At 38.9% G+C, this 19,186-nt stretch overlaps 1 protein-coding gene across 10 annotated transcripts in view; it reads left to right on the top strand.

Annotated features, from left to right (window-relative positions):
• The window catches only part of CDKAL1 (CDK5 regulatory subunit associated protein 1 like 1), a 678,378-nt gene that overhangs the window by 161,340 nt on the left and 497,852 nt on the right, over positions 1 to 19,186 (top strand). For all 10 annotated transcript variants that reach the window (XM_024121827.3, XM_024121823.3, XM_028479372.2 and 7 more), the window contains one exon: positions 11,904 to 12,000. In XM_024121827.3, coding sequence (XP_023977595.1) covers positions 11,904 to 12,000 — 97 coding nt within the window. The remainder of the gene's footprint in view (positions 1 to 11,903; positions 12,001 to 19,186) is intronic.

Here is a 19,186-nt window from a genome sequence, read left to right as displayed (position 1 = left end):
TCTCCCTCCCTCCCACCGTCCCTATCCCACCCCTCTCGTGGTCACAAAGCACAGAGGTGATCTCCCTGTGCTATGCGGCAGCTTCCCACTAGCTATCTAATTTACATTTGGTAGTGCATATATGTCCCTGCCACTCTCTCACTTCGTCACAGCTTACCCTTCCCCCTCCCCATGTCCTCAAGTCCATGCTCTAGTAGGTCTGTGTTTTATTCCTGTCCTACCACTAATCTCTTCATGACATTTTTTTTTCTTAGATTCCATATATATGTGTTAGCATACGGTATTTGTTTTTCTCCTTCTGACTTACTTCACTCTGTATGACAGACTCCAGTTCTATCCACCTCATTACAAATAACTCAGTTTCATTTCTTTTTATGGCTGAGTAATATTCCATTGTATATATGTGCCACATCTTCTTTATCCATTCATCTGTTGATGGACAGTTAGGTTGCTTCCATGTCCTTGCTATTGTAAATAGAGCTGCAATGAACATTTTGGTACATGACTCTTTTTGAATTATGGTTTTCTCAGGGTATATGCCCAGTAGTGGGATTGCGGGGTCGTATGGTAGTTCTATTTGTAGTTTTTTAAGGAACCTCCATACTGTTCTCCATAGTGGCTGTATCAATTTACATTCCCACCAGCAGTGCAAGAGGGTTCCCTTTTCTCCACACCCTCTCCAGCATTTATTGTTTCTAGAGTTTTTGATGATGGCCAATCTGACCGGTGTGAGATGATATCTCATTGTCGTTTTGATTTGCCACCAGGGAAGCCTGGAATTTTATTTTTAAAAAAACTTCTTTTTCCCTTCTCTCTTTGTTCCTTTCCTCTGTTGAAGGGTATTACCATCTAAACGGTTTGCTATGAGTAGAGTACTGGTGTATTGATCTTAGGGAGGTGAAGTAATTACAGATTTGCTTTTCATTTTATGGGGATAATCTCCATAATAGGAATATACATGTCATATACTTTAGGTTATTTTTTTTATGTTAATCCTTTTAAGGAAGGAGTGTTTTACTTACATTAACTAGCTTATCAAGAAGAAAATAATTGATTCAAATACTAAGTGCTGTGCAAGTCCTAAATGCAGTTTTTTGGGTTTTTTGTTTGTGTTTGTTTGTTTGTTTGTTTTTACATCTTTATTGGGGTATAATTGCTTTACAGTGTTGTCTTAGTTTCTGCTGTACAACAAAGTGAATCAGCTATTTGTATACATATATCCCCATATCCCCTCCTTCTTGAGCCTCCCTCCCACCCTCCCTATCCCACCCCTCTAGGTGGTGACAGAGCACTGAGCTGATCTCCCTATGCTATGCGGCTGCTTCCCACTAGCTATCTGTTTTACATTTGGTAGTGTATATATGTCCATGCCACTCTCTCACTTCGTCCCAGCTTACCCTTCCCCCTCCCCGTGTCCTCAAGTCCATTCTCTACGTCTGCATCTTTATTCCTGCCTTGCCACTAGGTTCATCGGTACCATTTTTCTAGATTCCATATATATCTAAATGCAGTTTTAAATGTAGTGAGGTATCATATATACAGTGGTCTGATTTTCACTAGCCTCACTCATCTTACTTTGCTTTGGATCTTGAAGTTACATAAAAAAATCCACTGAACCTTACAGTTCATGATGTAGGGTAGGGAAAAAAATACATACATCTCTTTGTATGTACGCTCTTAGGTTCAGCAACTGGGGCATGTGAATCAAAGTGAAAAGACAGACTAATGGGAAAAACAAAACAAAACAGTTGTAATTATGCAAGTAGGCAGGAGTTAGAATTTGGAGATTATATACCATCTTAACAAAGGGGGTAAAGAGTGGAGAAGAGTTTAGACAAAGGAAAAAGGGGCTTATTGGGGAGGTGTAAATTATGAAAGGTGATTAGGAAATATATGATAAATAAGGCTTTTTAGTAAGGCTTGTTATGCAGGTAAGAGTCTGGTGATAAGAGCTGTCTCTGGAGTAGTTCTCTTCCTGGTACTAGAGAGGGAGACACCTTTACAAATGGAAATTTATGTCCTGCTTTTATCCAGATGGGAGAGGGGAGAGATCTTTTTTCCTGAGTCTGCTGTTTCTTAATTACCTCCATCTCAAAAGAATTCTTATTCCAAAGTGGCATATTTTGGGGTTGCATATTGTGGTCCCCTTAAATGAGAAAAGAAAGTTCTAGGTGATTGATAACATTACACCAGATATTATGAGGCCTACTAATCCTTTATTTGAGCCTGCAATAACTCCTCCCATTTGAACTCAGAGCACTGAAGTTATTTTGCAGCATTTCACTTAAAAAAATATAATATTAAGGTATATTTTATAATGTACATAGTACATTAGTACTCCATGTGTATGATTTATATACAGTTGTATGTATTTATGTATTTGAGATCCATCTCTTTTTTTTTTTAACTGGTGGGTACCTTGATAAAAAGTTGGGTGAGGCTTCCCTGGTGGCGCTGTGGTTAAGAATCCGCCTGCCAATGCAGGGGACACAGGTTTGAGCCCTGGTCCGGGAAGATCCCACATGTTGCAGAGCAGCTAAGCCCGTGAGCCACAACTACTGAAACCCACGTGCCTAGAGCCTGTGCTCTGCAACAAGAGAAGCCACTACTCTTGAGAAGCCTGTGCATCACAACGAAGAGTAGCCCCCGCTCGCTGCAACTAGAGAAAGCCCGTGTGTAGCAACGAACACCCAACACAGCCAAAAATAAAATAAATTAAAAAAAAAAAGTTTGGTAACCACTGCTCTGTAAATTTATTTGTTCTTTTTGATGTTCTAACCTTGTACTTAAAATATTGATTTTTATGTCTGTTCAGTTTGCATATTTCAAACTTTCTATTTTGGTCTTTTTAACTTCCTGTGTATTCCTTGAGGCACAAATTCCTCTTGGTATCTGACAGACCTCTAAGCATATATTGTACACATAATAGACACAGAATATTTCATTAATGAATTTGTGAAAATCATATATAAAACGAAGTTTTTGATTGTTGTCATTTATTCCAGAAATTTTTGTAGATTCATTGCATGGCAGTTAGAAATGGTGGTGGTAGATTGAATAGACAAGTTAGAAATATATTGAGAAGTAATAGCTGACACAACAGAAAGAGAAGAATCAATATATATGGCTTACTGAGATTATTTATTATGGGGCCATACAACCTTATGGATCTTGGTAACCCCTGGCTTAGGACATCATTATATCAAGACAAAGGGCAGTGATGGATGACTGCCAGTACTGTCTTTACTTTGACCTCGGGCAATCTGTTTAATCTTCTCATCCTCAGTTTCCTCTTTTATAAGTGAAATGATAGGGCTAGAAAGTTTTGGATGACTCTTACAGATGTGAAATTCCATATCTACTGTGATTATCTAAGGCAATCAACTATAGGTTCAGTTAGATTCACTGTATCTTGTGTAATAAGAAATGTAAGCATGCCATGTATTTTAGGAACATTTCCTTGAGAATGGTTACATATGTTTTGACTGGCATGTAGGCCAGCGTGTGGGAATAAAGCTTTGGGACGTGAAAGAAGGCAAATTAGAATGAATAAGTGGAAGCTATCTAGAGGTAGAGTTTAATAATAAGAACATATGGGCAAAAGCGTGTACAGTGATTGAACAGGAAATTTTGAAGTAATGAACTTCCTGCCATTGAGGAAGTAAAGCAGAAGCCACATGATCATTTATAAGGAATGTTGTAGAAAATATTAAACATTTGGGTAAAATTTATTTAACTGGGCAACCTTCCTATCCAAGAGGATGTCTGGGAATGTTGGGGAGCGCTGTGAGGTTACCTAAAGTAAGGTAGGGAGGTAGATAGGGAGGAATATGGCACATAATCTTCTGAAATTGGTCTTTATCCCAACGTGATGGCTCCTGAGAAGCTGGTCCCGATGCCTTACCACAGATGCTGGGGAATCTTTCCCTTGCCCTGTTTTGGTGTTAGGCCTTTGAAAACAGTGTTATGAGTGTCTTCTTTATTTTCTTACCTCCTTATCCAACAGAGATAACTATTATTTACCCTTTGGAGTATTTCCTTTCAGAATCCCTGGCAGGATTCAGAGAGAAGCATCTTCCTGTAAGCCTAAGGAATCTTTCCCATTCTCTGAACTTGATTCCCTTGGGAGCATGAGGCTACCGAGGCCCACCTGGTGCTTTCTTACTGTGTTTCTTATCCTCTCGCGAGCGTGCAAGCACAAGTCACCCATTTTCTGATTTCTGCAGGAGGTTCTTCTTCCTACTTCTTGCCGTCCCTCCTGTCTTTGGTCTCTCCCCCTTCCCCCATCACTTTTCCCCTATAGCTTTTTTAAAAAAACATTTTTATACTTCTCATTGAAATTCCCTTTTCTGTAATGAACCAACCTTCCTTACGCTGTTAACCTCTTCACAGAAGTCTATGTCCTTGTCAATTATACCTCAGTGAAGCTGGGAAGAAAAAAAGTCCATGCCCTATTCTCACCATCTTTCTTAAAGTCACAGAATCCTTTCTTCAAACAAAATATTTCATAGACTCTTGATAGGTAGAGCAGATGAAAGCCCAGTGACAGGATGTAGGAGGAAGAGGAAGTCTCTGGTCCTGCTTGCTCCTCCCCCTCTGTGACCCTGACCCGGTCCCTCAGGGACCTCACTGGGAGTCAGCGTTCCACAGCCCTGCATTCAGAGGAGCTGCCTCTCCTTCATAACTGGGTCCCCTTGGGTCTCTTTACATGGGCACACGCTTCTTCTCCCACAGGGCTGTCGCAGCTGTCCTCGCTACCTCGGCATCTCTGTCCTTTCCCTGCACGCAGAAACCTGGGTTGTGAGGCCTATTTCTTCCTTTTCTCACTAGATTGCGAGAACACCTTGAGGGTAGAGACTTATCCTTTTATTTTTTTGTTCCCTTGTGTTTAGCATGTGGTGAGTGACTGAATGGTAGAAGGGAAAAATAAAATGCTGAATTAATGACTTTTAAATAAATAATAGTTCTTAGAGGTGAATCCAGGAACTTATATTGCAGTAAGCACAATACAGGAAACCTATTGAACCTGAAATCAAGTGGGCATTTCTTCACTGGTTTTACATCAGTTCATCAGGGAATGGCAACTTGTTATATCCAGATACACTTTAAAGAAATGACTGCTGTGTCTAAAAGGATTAACTATTGTACTATGATAATCTGCCTCCGGTGCCTACGTTGTTTGCCACTGTTATTAAGTGTTGAGAAACTTTTACCCTTTGGGCTCCTCTTTTCGAGTGCAACGAAGAGCATTCCCCGTGTGGTAACATTCTTTCTTCTCATGGGGCGTAAAACGTGCAATTACGTTTTTAGCTCTGTTGGTTAAAATAATATTCAGTGTTGTGACCCTGAGATTAAACCCCAGTTACTTTGGATTTGAATGTCTCCGGACAGCCCCAGTTACCTATTTGAATATATCTGTTTGCATTATTTTTTAGACTGATAAATCCTATCAAGACTTAGAGTAACTTTATTTTCAACTTTTGGTGGCTCCTAGCCTAACTCTGCAAGTCTTGATAACAGTCATGTATGGAGACAGTTGCATGGTTGCTGCGAACTCTTGCCTCCTTGACTGGTTGTTCCACAATTAAAGAAGGGCATCATGGTTGTGGAAATAGATCACAAACATAGATCCTTAGTTGTTTTATCTTAGATCATCTGCTGAGGTGTTTTTATGAGTTTCACATGGCTACATGCCTGTACATAAATACTTAAAATAGTGTCCTCTCACTTGAGTATTTGAATGCAGACAGTACTCACTTGCAGAGTAGTTAAGAGTGCTTGCTTTGCCTAGAAACAGATTGGTTTTGACCCTTCTTCCAGTACTGCTGTTTGTAGAGGGGTATCAATATACATTTAGAAATTAAAATATCAGATGTATATTTAAGAATACTTTTTCGTAAAAGAAAATCTTGATTGAAGATTTAGATATTACTATGAGTATTTTTATATAGGTTGAATATCACTTTGCAAGAAGGATATAAGGAATAAGAGAAATGAACATGGAGAAGAAGCGACATTTCCTCTTTATCTGCTACTTACAGAGAACTGAGTTTTTCTTGATAGATCCATGAATTTACTACTCTTCTATTAGACTGTGATTTTGTTCACAAGACCCAGGAAAACAAGAGCTGTGAAATATTACATTGTGTTTCAACTTTGAAGACATTCAATACATTATAATCTGTGTCAATTTCTGTGTTGTTTTAATCAAGAAATGTTTGCTCCAATGTTTATTACACAATCAAAACTCAAGTTTGATTTATGTTCTGAAATGTAGGATTCGAGGACTCAGGAGATCCTGGGTGCTCATCCCAGCTCCAGCACTAAATCCACAAAGTGTGGAACTTTGGACCTCGACCATTGCGTCTTCTTGAATATCAATTTTCTCATCTGTGAGATAACGATATTATATCATCTTTATGTGTTTTCTATGATGCTGTGAATTTTAAGATTCTGTACAAATTATTTCTTTCATTTGGTGCTTGGCAGAAAAGAAGAAAGGGTTTCTTTATGTTTTCTTTATTACTCAAGTTAATGCTCTAGACAAGGATACATCTCTGTTTTAATTTAGAAATGCGCTTCAAGAAAATATGAATGATTATATTGAATTAACTTTACATTCAATTTTCATTTTACTATGTGTGCTGCCAAAGCGAGCACTCAATTTTCATGTTAATTGACATTTCAAGACTATCTAAAATGAAAACATGGAAATTTATAGTATTTTTAAATTTCTTAAGGTATTATTCTTACCAGCATTCATATGTTGAAGGATAAGGCTTTAAAATATATGTCTGGGGCTTCCCTGGTGGCGCAGTGGTTGCGAGTCCGCCTGCCGATGCAGGGGACGCGGGTTCGTGCCCCGGTCCGGGAGGATCCCACGTGCCGCGGAGCGGCTGGGCCCGTGAGCCATGGCGGCTGAGCCTGCGCGTCCGGAGCCTGTGCTCCGCAACGGGAGAGGCCACAGCGGTGAGAGGCCCGCGTACCGCAAAAAAAAAAAGTCTGTGCTGGGTACATTTCTAAAGAAAAAATTTTCAGGCCTTATTTCAGGCTTATAAACCTGAGCAAATTTACTAAACAAGAACAGGATGTAAGAAAGGAATGTTTAGAACAAGAACACTCTTTGAGAAACTGCATTAAAACTTTTGATGCTTTATTTGATCACAGAGTGTAGCATCAATATTCCATAGATGGGGTATGATTTTTGGCTTATAGTTCTGGTCTACCCTAGCATTTTAAAGCCAAATTCAATAAAAGCGTGAAATAACATTTTAAATAAATTATTTAAACATCTCTATTTTGAAATTTCCTCTTAATTTTCTGGTGTTCTGCTTACTCCCTAAAATCAGCCTTGGACTGTTCTTTCATGACCTGGTCTAGTGTTGATAAAGTCAGCAGAACGCTTTCCCTGGGTTGTTGTATATTGACTATACTGTTTTCAAATATGTTATACAACTAACTATATAATGGTGACCTTGATGAAGTACATATAAATGCTAATCATGATTATTATTGCTGTTATAGTATTGTTGGTGGTGATATTACCTTTTTTTGTTTATGACACCAATATTTTTTAGCCTATGGGAATGCTTCTACATTGCTGAAGAACCTTACAGTTTTGTACTCAATAAGGATTCTCTCCATCCCTTTAGGGATTGTTGCATCCACTGTCATTAACCATCACTTTGGAATACATTTCAAAAATCTACCCGCAGCTCTATTGCCAGCCAGCTGAATTGCATCCAGAGACTTGATGGGCATTAGCAGAACCTCAGATTTGGTGTGTCCTATTGGAATTTCCTTCTATCCCGGTACTCAGCTTCTGCTGACAGCTAGTGGCACCACTTTTCTGTTATCTGCTTAGACTAGGGATCGGCAGCCTCTGGCCTTTGGGCCAAATCTGACCTGCTGCTTGTTTTTTAAAAAGTTTTATTGGAACAGAGATGTACCCATTTGTTTTAAGTATTGTGTCTATCTGCTTTTGCTCTAAGCTGGCAGAGTTAAGCAGTTACAACAGAGACCTGTGATCACCAAAGCCTGAAGTAATTTACTCTCTGGCTCTTTTTAGAAAATGTCTGTTAATCCCTGCCTCAGACTCAAAACCTTGACATCACCTTTGATTCATCCTTGGGGTTTCTCAAGTATATTCCAGCAGGAGAGCTCATCTCCTCTTAACTTTTTTTTTTTTTTTTTTTATCCTCCACATGTGTTCAGGTCCTCACATCCTTTTGCCTAGCGTATTAAATGAATTTCCCCAACCACTGGCTTCTTTTCCCCGTGTATTTCATTTTGCACCTTGCCACCAGGGTCCTGTTCTCAAAGTTTGGCTCTACTCTGTGTCCACTCTGCCACCAAAATGTAAAGTTTCCTCACTGCCCACTACATTGGAGCCTGTCCAGCCTTTTTTGTAAGGCTCCTTCCACAATATGAGCCCTATGAGTCTCCCTTATATAGAAATTATTTCTATAATGAAATGCTTTCCCCTAACTTCCTCCCTTCTTGCCGTTGTCCGTGGTGTAACAACTTCCTGGAGCTTTTCCTGTCTCCATTTCACCCTCTCCAGCTCCTGTCTCCCCTTAAAATCCTCTCAACTTTTTTCATAAAGCTTTTTACTGTATTTTTCTGTGTGCATATTCTTTGTCCCTCCATGATATGTTGCCTGTACATCTTTCTGTCACGTTAGGGCATTTTACTTGATGCTGTGTTGTTTATGTTCTTTTACATCTCATCTCATCCATTGTAAACCAGAAGCTCGTCGAGTGTAAAGTGCCTATCTTCCTCTTACTGTGGTCCCTTAAACACTCACTATCATGTCTTAGATGTGCTTAATAATTAAGTAATTGAATCACATTACTGGAAGCCAGCTTTTTTTTTTTTAAATAAACTTATTTTATTTTTATTTATTTTTGGCTGCGTTGGGTCTTTGTTGCTGCGTGCGGGCTTTCTCTAGCTGCAGTGAGCGGGGGCTACTCTTCGTTGCGGTGTGCGGGCTTCTCACCGCGGTGACTTCTCTTGTTGAGGAGCACAGGCTCTAGGCATGCAGGCTTCAGTAGTTGTGGCACACAGGCTCAGTAGTTGTGGCTTGCGGGCCCTAGAGTGCAGGCTCAGTAGTTGTGGTGCACAGGCTTAGCTGCTCCGCGGCATGTGGGATCTTCCCGGACCAGGGCTCAAACCCGTGTCCCCTGCATTGGCAGGGAGATTCTTACCCACCGTGCCACCAGGGAAACCCTGGAAGCCAGCTTTTTAATTTGGATTTAATAATTGGTGACCTCACAGACCCTTGAACATTTGGCGGTGATTCTAGGTGCATAGCTAAAGTTTGTGAAGAAACCAGATGTTATTTCCTTGTACATGTTATTAATGTAAATGGAAAGTTTTTTTGTTTGGTAAGGTATTTCACATTTACTACAAGAAAACTATTTGTGTGCAATGGTATGCTTGGTACTGATAAAAAAAGAAAAAAAAGTAAAACCAAGTGGCAGAGCCAGGCAGTAATTCTCTTGGATATGTTAAGCAATCTACCAACGTCAGATTTTCTTGATTCTATTAACAAGCTTTTTCAGGATTCCAAATGGAAGAGTTATACCAGAGTACTTGAAGAAGTTACGGAAGTGAAATGCTTATGGATGCTGTTAAACTAGTATTTTGTCCTCTGCCCGTTCATTCATTTAATCATTCTCTGCATACTTCCCAGGGGTTTTGGTGTGGCTGTTGATCACCCATAGCTAGTTCTGTTAACCATCCCCTGCCACCTTTTTTAGGCTTTCAGTTCTGAATTTGTAGCCTTGAAAAAGTTGACAGAAACAAAAAAGGGTGCCAGATATAGAGACTTTTCACTTCATGGTGGTGTAGTCTAAAAGTTACAAGTCTAGAAACTGGACTGCTGATTCCCTTAGCTTTCTCAGTTGGTTTCAGAAACCTAGACATTGCCCGGGGTGGGGGGCTCAGAAACACAGTTGGTGTACAAAACACAATACCCCAGCAACCAGTGGAAAAAAGTAAACAAAGCATCACAAGTCCCAAACCCACATACTTGAAAAAGAATTGAAGGCTTAAAATTTTAATATAAATGGGTAAAGAATATGAATAGTTTCTAGGAAAAGTTGTTAGCTCTGCTTGGTTAACCACTGTCTTCTAGCACAGAATCAGTGTTTGCCGTACGCATGTGCGCCCAGACAAATGAGTAACACCCACATAAAATATATCCCAACTTCCTCCTAAGTAAAGAAATGCCTAATAAAATAACCAGACATGTATACCTTTGCGCCAACGTTTCTACTTCTTAGAATTTATGTTAGGGAAATTTAGCATAGATTTCACATCTAGGTTTTTATAATCCAGAAATACTGTCTCAAATATTCAAAGATTATCTATCCATCCACATGTATTTGGACGTGTATGTGTGTGCATATGTCTATATGCATGTGTATTGTGAAAAAATTTGTAATAGTGAAAAATTGGGAATAACCTAAATGCCTATCAGAACACAAATAGTTCAGCTATAGTATACCCACATTGTAATGTTTAAAAAGGATGAGGTTCCACTGCTGGGTGTATATCCAGGATATAGAAATGCTAATTCAAAGAGATGTGTGCATCCCCAATGTCCTTGGCAGCATTGTTTACAATTGCCGAGATAAGGAAGCAACCTAAGTGTCCCTCAGCAGATGAATGGATAAAGAAGATGTGGTGTATAGACACACACACACACACACACACACACACACACACACACAAAATGGAATACCACTCGGCCATAAAAAAGAACAAAATTGTGCCACGTGTAACAATAGGGACGGACATGGAAGGTATTCTGCTGAGTGAAATAAGTCAGAGAAAGACAAATACTGCGTGATATCACTTATATGTGGAATCTAAAAAATAAAACTAGTGAATTTAACCAAAAATAACAGATACATAAAGCAAACAAGTGGTTACCAGTGGGGAGAAGGAAGGGGTTCGGGCAAGATAGGCGTAAGGGATTAAGAGGTACAAGCTACTATGTATAAAGTAAGTAAGCTATAAGCTATAGGGATATATTGTATAACATGGGGAACATAGCCAATGTTTTATAATAACTATAAATGGAGTATAACCTTTAAAGATTGTGCATCACTGTGTTGTACACCTGTAACTTCAATAATATTGTACATCAACTAAACTTCAATTAAAAAAAATAAAATACAAGAAAAAAGGGGTGAGGCTGATCTTTAAAGAAACAAAAGGAAAGATACACAAGGTGTATTGGATGGAAGTTGTAAAACAAAACATTGTTTCATCTTTGTGTATTTATAGTGAACACAGGTCTAGTTACACATCATACCTGCGCATGAGAGGGATTGTCTGGACATAAGCATAAATAATCTATAAGTTGCAGACAGTCTCTGAGGAACATAAGTGAGATGATGTGTGAATTCTCAGGATAGAGGGAGTATTATACCTTCTATTTCTTACTTTTCTGTTCAATTTTTTTCAATGTATATTTTACTTTTATACTAGACAAAAGACTGGGAAATCATATAGTATGTTTTAATATTAATATTTAAAATAATGAATGATTTAAAATAATTGAATGGCTAATGTCTGTCTGGAAAATGTGGTTTTCAAGAACGATTTATATCCTTGAATATTCTATACAAGTAAAACTTTTTGTTTTATAATGAGGTTGTAATGAAAGGCATTATCAGATTGGACTGCCATTGTGTTGTTTATGGTGTGATAAATAGACACATAGTTCAGAAGTCTTATTATAATGCCTTTTTGTGAAGCAGTTGTAAGAAAATCCTGTTTGCTGCTAGGTGGTCTTGTTATGTTTTAGGGAACTTAACGAGCACTAACGTCAGTTTCCAAGGGTACGCTTGTGAGGAAAAGAATTAACACTGTTTTCTCTTCAATCTTTTTAGAAAAGCTCAAGAGGAGAACAAGAAAATAGTGCTTGCTGGATGTGTTCCTCAAGCGCAGCCTCGTCAGGACTACCTTAAAGGGCTGAGCATCATAGGGGTAAGCTTGTACCTGATAGGAAAAAAGACAGTCCTGCATTGTTAAAGCTTGTCATGGCTCCACATTCTATTTTCTATTTCTAGGTTATTTACAAGCTAGGTTACACGTCTGGCTGTCCTTAACATACTTTCCCTATTGCCACGGAAACTTTGTCATGTCTGTGTAACGTCTGAACCTAGTGCGAAAACATGTTCTAGGTTCTCATTTAAAAAGAAAAAATTACACAATAAAAAGCCATAGTATGGAATTTAAGGTCGTTAATTTTAAGCTGGTCTTTATCCAGCACTGTCTCTTGCCATAGCGTACTGTATAGGTGTCCTTTTTGGAATGTCCCACTCCCATCTTACTCATTCCCCAAGACGTGGCTTCACCATCACCCCTTCTCTCAGCCTGCCCTGACTGCTCTGCGTGCGCAGGCCTCGATAACCCTGTCTCTGGGTTCCTTTCACTTACTATGCAGTTACCTTTCATTTGCTCTCTCAGCATTTCACAGAGTTGTCTTTTTGGGGTTAACTTACGTGGTTTTTTGAATACAGCCCACCTCTACTTTTGAAACATTAGCTCCACGCTGACAGCTTTTCAGTCTTTTTTTAAATGCCCACCACGTTTCTCCAGCCTTTCCCAAGGTGCCTGAAATACAGTGGGCATCCTTTCAACCACTGTTTGCTGACCGACTGAATGAAAGAAGCTTCCTTTTGTGCTTCTGTTGTTGGTGTGCTGCTTTCCCTGTTGGGCAGTAAGTTCTGTGGAGTCAGGGGACGACTCCTTACTGTAACGTCTTTCTTCTTCCTTGTGGACAGCACTGTTCACAGATGCCCAGAGGTAGTTAGCATTCAGACAGTACTCGCTGACCAAATGGTGGTGTTTTAGCCTTCCCACCATTCTGTTATAGCTGTCCTCACTCTGCTTAGTAATGATCTTCTTGTAAAGAGGCTCTGTTAATTTTAAAAAAAACCTAAAAATATTGTATGCTCATAGAAAAAATTGTATGAAAAATTGGCATCTGGATTGAAACTTATTGGATTTTTTTCCCTTATTTGATGTACTGTTGATAGGTTCTTATACTGTGTTCTCAGTGTAGTGAACTTGTTTTCTGCTGTGAAGTCCTTGCCCCACTGGCAAATTTAATAATCTTTGAACAAACATTCTCATGTTAAACAAACAGAACCTGAATGTTTGGGAACTTTAGTTTGTTTTCACCACTTGTCTGTTTGCATTTTGATTTCTCTTGGTTTAAGGAATGAACTGAATATGGACTCCTGAGTTATCTTTTCATGTCAGACTAACTTTCTCCATAAACATAATCCTGCTGTGTTAAGGAAATAGAAAACTAGTTAGAATTCTCTTTTAGAGATAAAACGTGGTAAAAGCTTAGAATTCATCTTTGAGTAGTTCATCTCAAGGAATTAAGTTCCCAGAATAGTAGAATTTCTGTAGTATGGCAAAAGTCTCTTCTCTGTGTACATTATGGTAACATTTCCCTGAACTCCACTGTGTGTTGTGAAGAGCTTAGTGTATGTGAGTATGTTGGGGAGATTCTCAAGATGGTGGGTGAGAGGACGCCCAGTGCTGGTGATACAGAAGCACTGTGTTCAGGGATGATGTAAACTCGTGGGTATGGCAAATAAACATATTGTTTCCCCATTTAATCTAGCATGCTTTCTGTTCTGTCTCTTTGTCTCATTTTATGACCATTAAAATTCTGTATATTTATTTAGCTTCTTTATAATTGGAGAAACAATACATGTTTGAAAAAGTGAATAGAATGAAAATTCATAATCCTCTCACCCTAACACAATCATTATCTCCTTCAGACTTTTAACCTCTGCATATTTTACTTAATTGTAATATCAAAACTATTTTGTGTCCTTATTTTTCCATGAGATTTTATTCCATGAGCTCTTTAACCATTTTAAGTCCTGTGTTAATTTTCTGCTGAAGGGTATACCATAAGTTACTTAACTGTTCTTAATTGTTGGATATAAGTGGTTTTCTAATTTTTAGGAAATGTATATCATACAATAATGCTCATAAAGGGCTTTTTAAATTTAAGATCAGTATATTGTGAAAAGTTTCCAAAACTAGAATTGCACTAACAATAACAACATTTTGGGGTTGTAGTTTAATTATGTCTTCAGCATTTGGTATTATTACTAAAGTATAAGATTGTTCTTTGTCACCATCATTTTATAGAGCATTTTTATCTGTGGCAGGTATATGACATCTATCATAACTGACACTTTATATATAAAAATAATGTACGGGAGAACTGAAAATTTTGAAGAAAATTTGGAGAAGGAAACCAATATTATTTATAATTGGCGTTTGGAGAGATCTATTTCTGAATATAATGTTGAACTGCTGCAAAATCAGAAACCTTCTGAAACATAGTGAGTTACAGTCAAGTAAAGAAATGAATTAGGGGCTTCCCTGGTGGCGCAGTGGTTAAGAATCCACCTGCCAATGCAGGGGACATGGGTGCGAGCCCTGGTCTGGGAAGATCCCACATGCCGCAGAGCAACTAAGCCTGTGAGCCACAGCTACTGAGCCTGCACTCCAGAGCCTGCGAGCGACAACTGCTGAACCCGTGTGCCACAACTACTGAAGCCCGCGCGCCTAGAGCCTGTGCTCTGCAACAAGAGAAGCCACCGCAATGAGAAACCCGTGCACCGCAATGAAGAGTAGCCCCTGCTGCAACTAGAGAAAGCCCTCGTGCAGCAATGAAGACCCAACACAGCCAAAAATAAATAAAATAAATAAATTTATAAAAAAAAAGAAATGAATTATATTTGTTTACCCAAAGAAAAAACAATTCTGAAATGTAAAAAAAAATATGAAGGTGTTTAAATTCATTGACTTGGGAACCTATTTTTAGGAGGATGTTTAGAATTGTATTGCACAGTTGATTTATAGACTGTGTGAAAACTGTTATTCCTTCACAGAATTTTCCTCACAGAGTTTCTGTGATGGGAGGGCGTTAACAGAGGTCGAAGGAAGACCAGCTGTAACTGTATTCTGTGCTTTCGCCTCCTGCTAGGATTTGTCTGTGTTGTGCCACATACAGGGAGGATGGTCTGCTCTGTTGACCAAGTGATCGAAATAAAAGGCTGCCTTTAGATGGTGAGCAAGGTACTTATTGCACACTTGAGTTAAAAAGACAAGTCTGTCCCATGTTTGCAGGTGCTCCTGGAGTAAACATTTAAGATGTTTCATAAGGAAGAATGATATTTGTTACCATCATAACGTTAATTTCCACCCATATCAGCCTTTAGAAATGGGACAGTTAATTTGTTTCCATAATCAGAGAGAGCAGTGTGGTGAGGGCACTTAGTAATTGGTGATTTGATTCCTGGGCTTTATATTATCATCTGAATCTAGTTGTGATTAATATTATCTGTGTGGTGGGACGGAGAAAGAAAATAACAGAATATCAACCAGAAGTAATACCTGTCAACCTCTGGGTCCAGAAGAACTGGCTTTGGTGGCAGCAAATAAAATTTATTTATTTATTTATTTACTTACTTACTTTTGGTTGCATTGGGTCTTCGTTACCGTGTGCAGGCTTTCTCTAGTTGCGGCTGGCAGGCTCTAGAGCGCAGGCTCAGTGGTTGTGGAGCACGGGCTTAGGTGCTCCGTGGCATGTGGGATCTTCCCAGACCAGGACTCGAACCCGTGCCCCCTGCATTGGCAGGAAGATTCTCAACCAGTGCGCCACCAGGGAAGCCCCCTCCGGTTTTTTTTTCATAGCGGGAGAGGAGAAAAGAACAGATTTGAAAACGTATATGTGTTGGATAGAAAGACCTTTTTTTAACTAAAACCTTTCCCCTAGCCTGATTAAATGAAGTTTATATCTAGAATATAAATTTATAAAAACATAAATTTATAGGTAATCAGTGCAGAATCAAGATCTTTTTCATTTTTATGGGATCTTGAAACATTTTACCTTACAGTGAAAATTTTCATTTCTCTCTTTTTTTCAAATAAAATTTATTTATTTATTTATTTACTTACTTACTTTTGGTTGCATTGGGTCTTCGTTACCGTGTGCAGGCTTTCTCTAGTTGCGGCTGGCAGGCTCTAGAGCGCAGGCTCAGTGGTTGTGGAGCACGGGCTTAGGTGCTCCGTGGCATGTGGGATCTTCCCAGACCAGGGCTCAAATCCGTGTCCCGTACATTGGCAGGTGGATTCTTAACCACTGCGCCACCAGGGAAGTCCCTTCATTTCTCTGTTGACAAATACTTTTGGTTAACTATTCACCTTGGAATTAGTTTTCATGCAATGTCACTTTTTTTTTTTTTAATCACTGCTCTTATTTGTATACATTGGTTACTCTGTGTCTAGCTGTAGGTAGTTCCAAGGTGTTGTGACTATTCCTATTGAATGCTACTTTTCTTCTCTTTAGTTTGTTTTTTTGGCAGGAAAGTTTCTTTTAGCTTAGTCAACCAGAAAGGATGTTCTGTTATAAAGTCTGGTAGCAAAAAAGAATAATAGACTTCAGAGCTCAGAAAGCCAGGCTTTAAATCCCAGGGCTGCCACATTATTGTTTTTTCTATTCAGCTAGTATCTACTGAGTGCCTACTGAGTGCTAGCTGCTGCTCCAGGTGCTAGGAATGCAGCGGTATATAAAATCACCAGAGATCCCTGTCCCCGTAGAGCTTACATTCTAGTTCTTGGGGAGAGGAATCTGGTTTGAGCCTAGAACATCTTCAGCCTCCTGGAGAATGTGGTGGGATGGGTCCCTAGATGCTGGGGAGATTGATTAGTTGGGAATTTCTGTGTAAGGTTCAGATGGAAATACACTTTGTGTCCATCAGCTGGGAGTTGTGTTAGGAATAGATGGCTGAAATAGTATTTATTTGCTTGAATTCTGCTTAAGGTCGTGTTATTTCTCAGTTCCTATAGTAGTCATTATTGATAGGCATGATATTTATTAGGAAGGTTGGTTTTTATTCTGTTACAGGAAAGCATGTTTACAGAATCGTACATTTTGTGTAGATTTTCTGAGCTAATAAAGACTGCATCTGAAATTGGTCTTGGCATTGATTCATTAGGCTTATCTTTGTATAATATCTCTAGAAATCCTAAATAAACTGTGAATTAATAAACAGGTTGTAACATTTAAAAACATTTTTAAAACATGCAATTCAAAGCAGAATACACAGATGCTGAAAATTTGTATATGACAGAACTTCCTGATGTGCCAGCTGTGAGCCCTGCAGGCAGATGCATATTTTCTTTGGAGAGCTGAACAAAAATGTGGTTTAACACAGGTGTCCACTTATCTCAGGGACTCTTACCAGGTTGATTTGCAGTGGTTTAAACATCTTTTCAGGCAGGCTGCTCTAATCCTGAAAGTCAGACAGCACGATGGCTCTTTCATATGTGAATGTTAATTTTGAAAATTATGTGTATAAATAAAGCAGCCTTTGAAAGAGGATACGTTTTAGAACATTTCTATCATATTACTGTATTCCAGAAGGTAAATAAATTCATGAAATGGAATAATGTCACAGTAATGGTGGCATCGATATTGAGGGCAAAATTTTAGAAACTATCCTCCTATTTGTCTCTACTTCATGTCTTCTGATATGTCTTTTTGTCATATTCCATTTTTTTTTACCTTTAATTATCAAAATGGCAGCAGTATTGTATCAGAATGACATGTAGATTTAAAAGCCCATTCATTTTTGTACCTTCCTAGATCTGTTGTTTTTACTTTTTCATGGCTTCCTCTAATTTTATCTATATGTGTATACATTTTTCACCTACTGAATTATAAAACGGTAGTCTAGCATACTAGGAGGAGCATGGATTTCGGAGCTAGGTTACACAGGTTCATATCCCTGCTCCACCACTTATTAGCTGCGTGACCTTGTACAAGTTACTTAACCTCACTGTGCCTCTGTTTCTTCATAGAATAGAGATAATAATAGAACCTAACTCCGAGTTTTGTAAGGGTTAAAGTATTTAATACACATAATGTGCTTAGCATGGTCCCTGGCACATAGTTAGTGCTCTCTATTAGCATTTTTAAAAAAATTTAATTATCTTACTAGTAGAGTTAACACTGAGCACAGCTATGTGCCTGGCATGAAACTATTTGCTAGAGTTACAGAGCTGCATAAAACTTGTCTGTCCTTAAAGACAGTAAAATCTGAGGAGAGCTGCAAATAATCACAATAAATATGCATAGGGATAAAGTCTGGTGGGCGCACAGAGGTTGAAACCATTCTTGACCTGGGTTTCAAAGGATGAGTAGTGGTTTGATGAATGGAGAAAGGCGAGAGGGCTTTTGAGCAGAAGCAGTAAGGTATCTAAGGAAAAGCGTGCGTGGTTACGGGTGCCCGGAAGGGAGAAGCAGTAGCAAGAAGTGCACCGTGATTTGAGTGTAATTTGGAGGCGCTAATTTTAAGAGGTGTAGCTTGGAGTGGTGCAGATGAGTGATAAATAGGGTGGAAAGGAGGAGTTTGCATTCAGTGAGATGCTTAAGTGAGAATCAACATGACGGGGTGAAAGACTGAGGGAGGGTAGGGCTAAGGTAGTGTGAAAAGGTAAGTGTCAGAAGCAGTATAATCTACTGGTTATTTCTATACGCCCTTTATTCATTACAGGTTAATTATTTTCTTGTATGTTATTGATACTAATTTTTTTGTTATTTTAAGTACGGCTTATTGAAATATAATTAACATGTAATGAAATCACCTCTGATGGATTTCGTACAGAACATTTCCGTTGCACCAGAAATTTCCCTTGTCTCCTTCTGTGGTCAGCTCCCCCAACTCCCAGCCCCAGCAAACAGTAAACACGGTCCTCGGAAACCACTGTTCTGATTTCTGTCCCTATAGTTTTGCCTTTTTCAGAATGTCAAATAAGTGGAATTATAGGCATACCTCAGAAATATTTTGGGTTTGGTTCCAGACCACTGCAATAAAGCAAACATCACGGTGAAGCAAGTCACGTGATCTTTTTGCTTTTCAAGTGTGTATAAAAGTTGTGTTTACACCATACTGTAGTCTCTTAAGTGTGCAATAGCATTATGTCTAAAAAATATATTCATACCTTAATTTAATTTAATTTGATTAAAAAAAATATTTACTTGGCTGTGCTGGGTCTTAGTTGCAGCAGGTGGGATCTTCACTGGGGCACGCGGGATCTTTAGTTGCGGCACGCGGGATCTTTAGTTGGG

This window comes from Physeter macrocephalus, chromosome 18 (genome assembly GCF_002837175.3).
Source record: "Physeter macrocephalus isolate SW-GA chromosome 18, ASM283717v5, whole genome shotgun sequence".
NCBI lineage: Eukaryota > Metazoa > Chordata > Mammalia > Artiodactyla > Physeteridae > Physeter > Physeter macrocephalus.
Note: the sequence above shows the minus strand (reverse complement) of the source record. Positions and strands in the feature narration are given on the sequence as shown.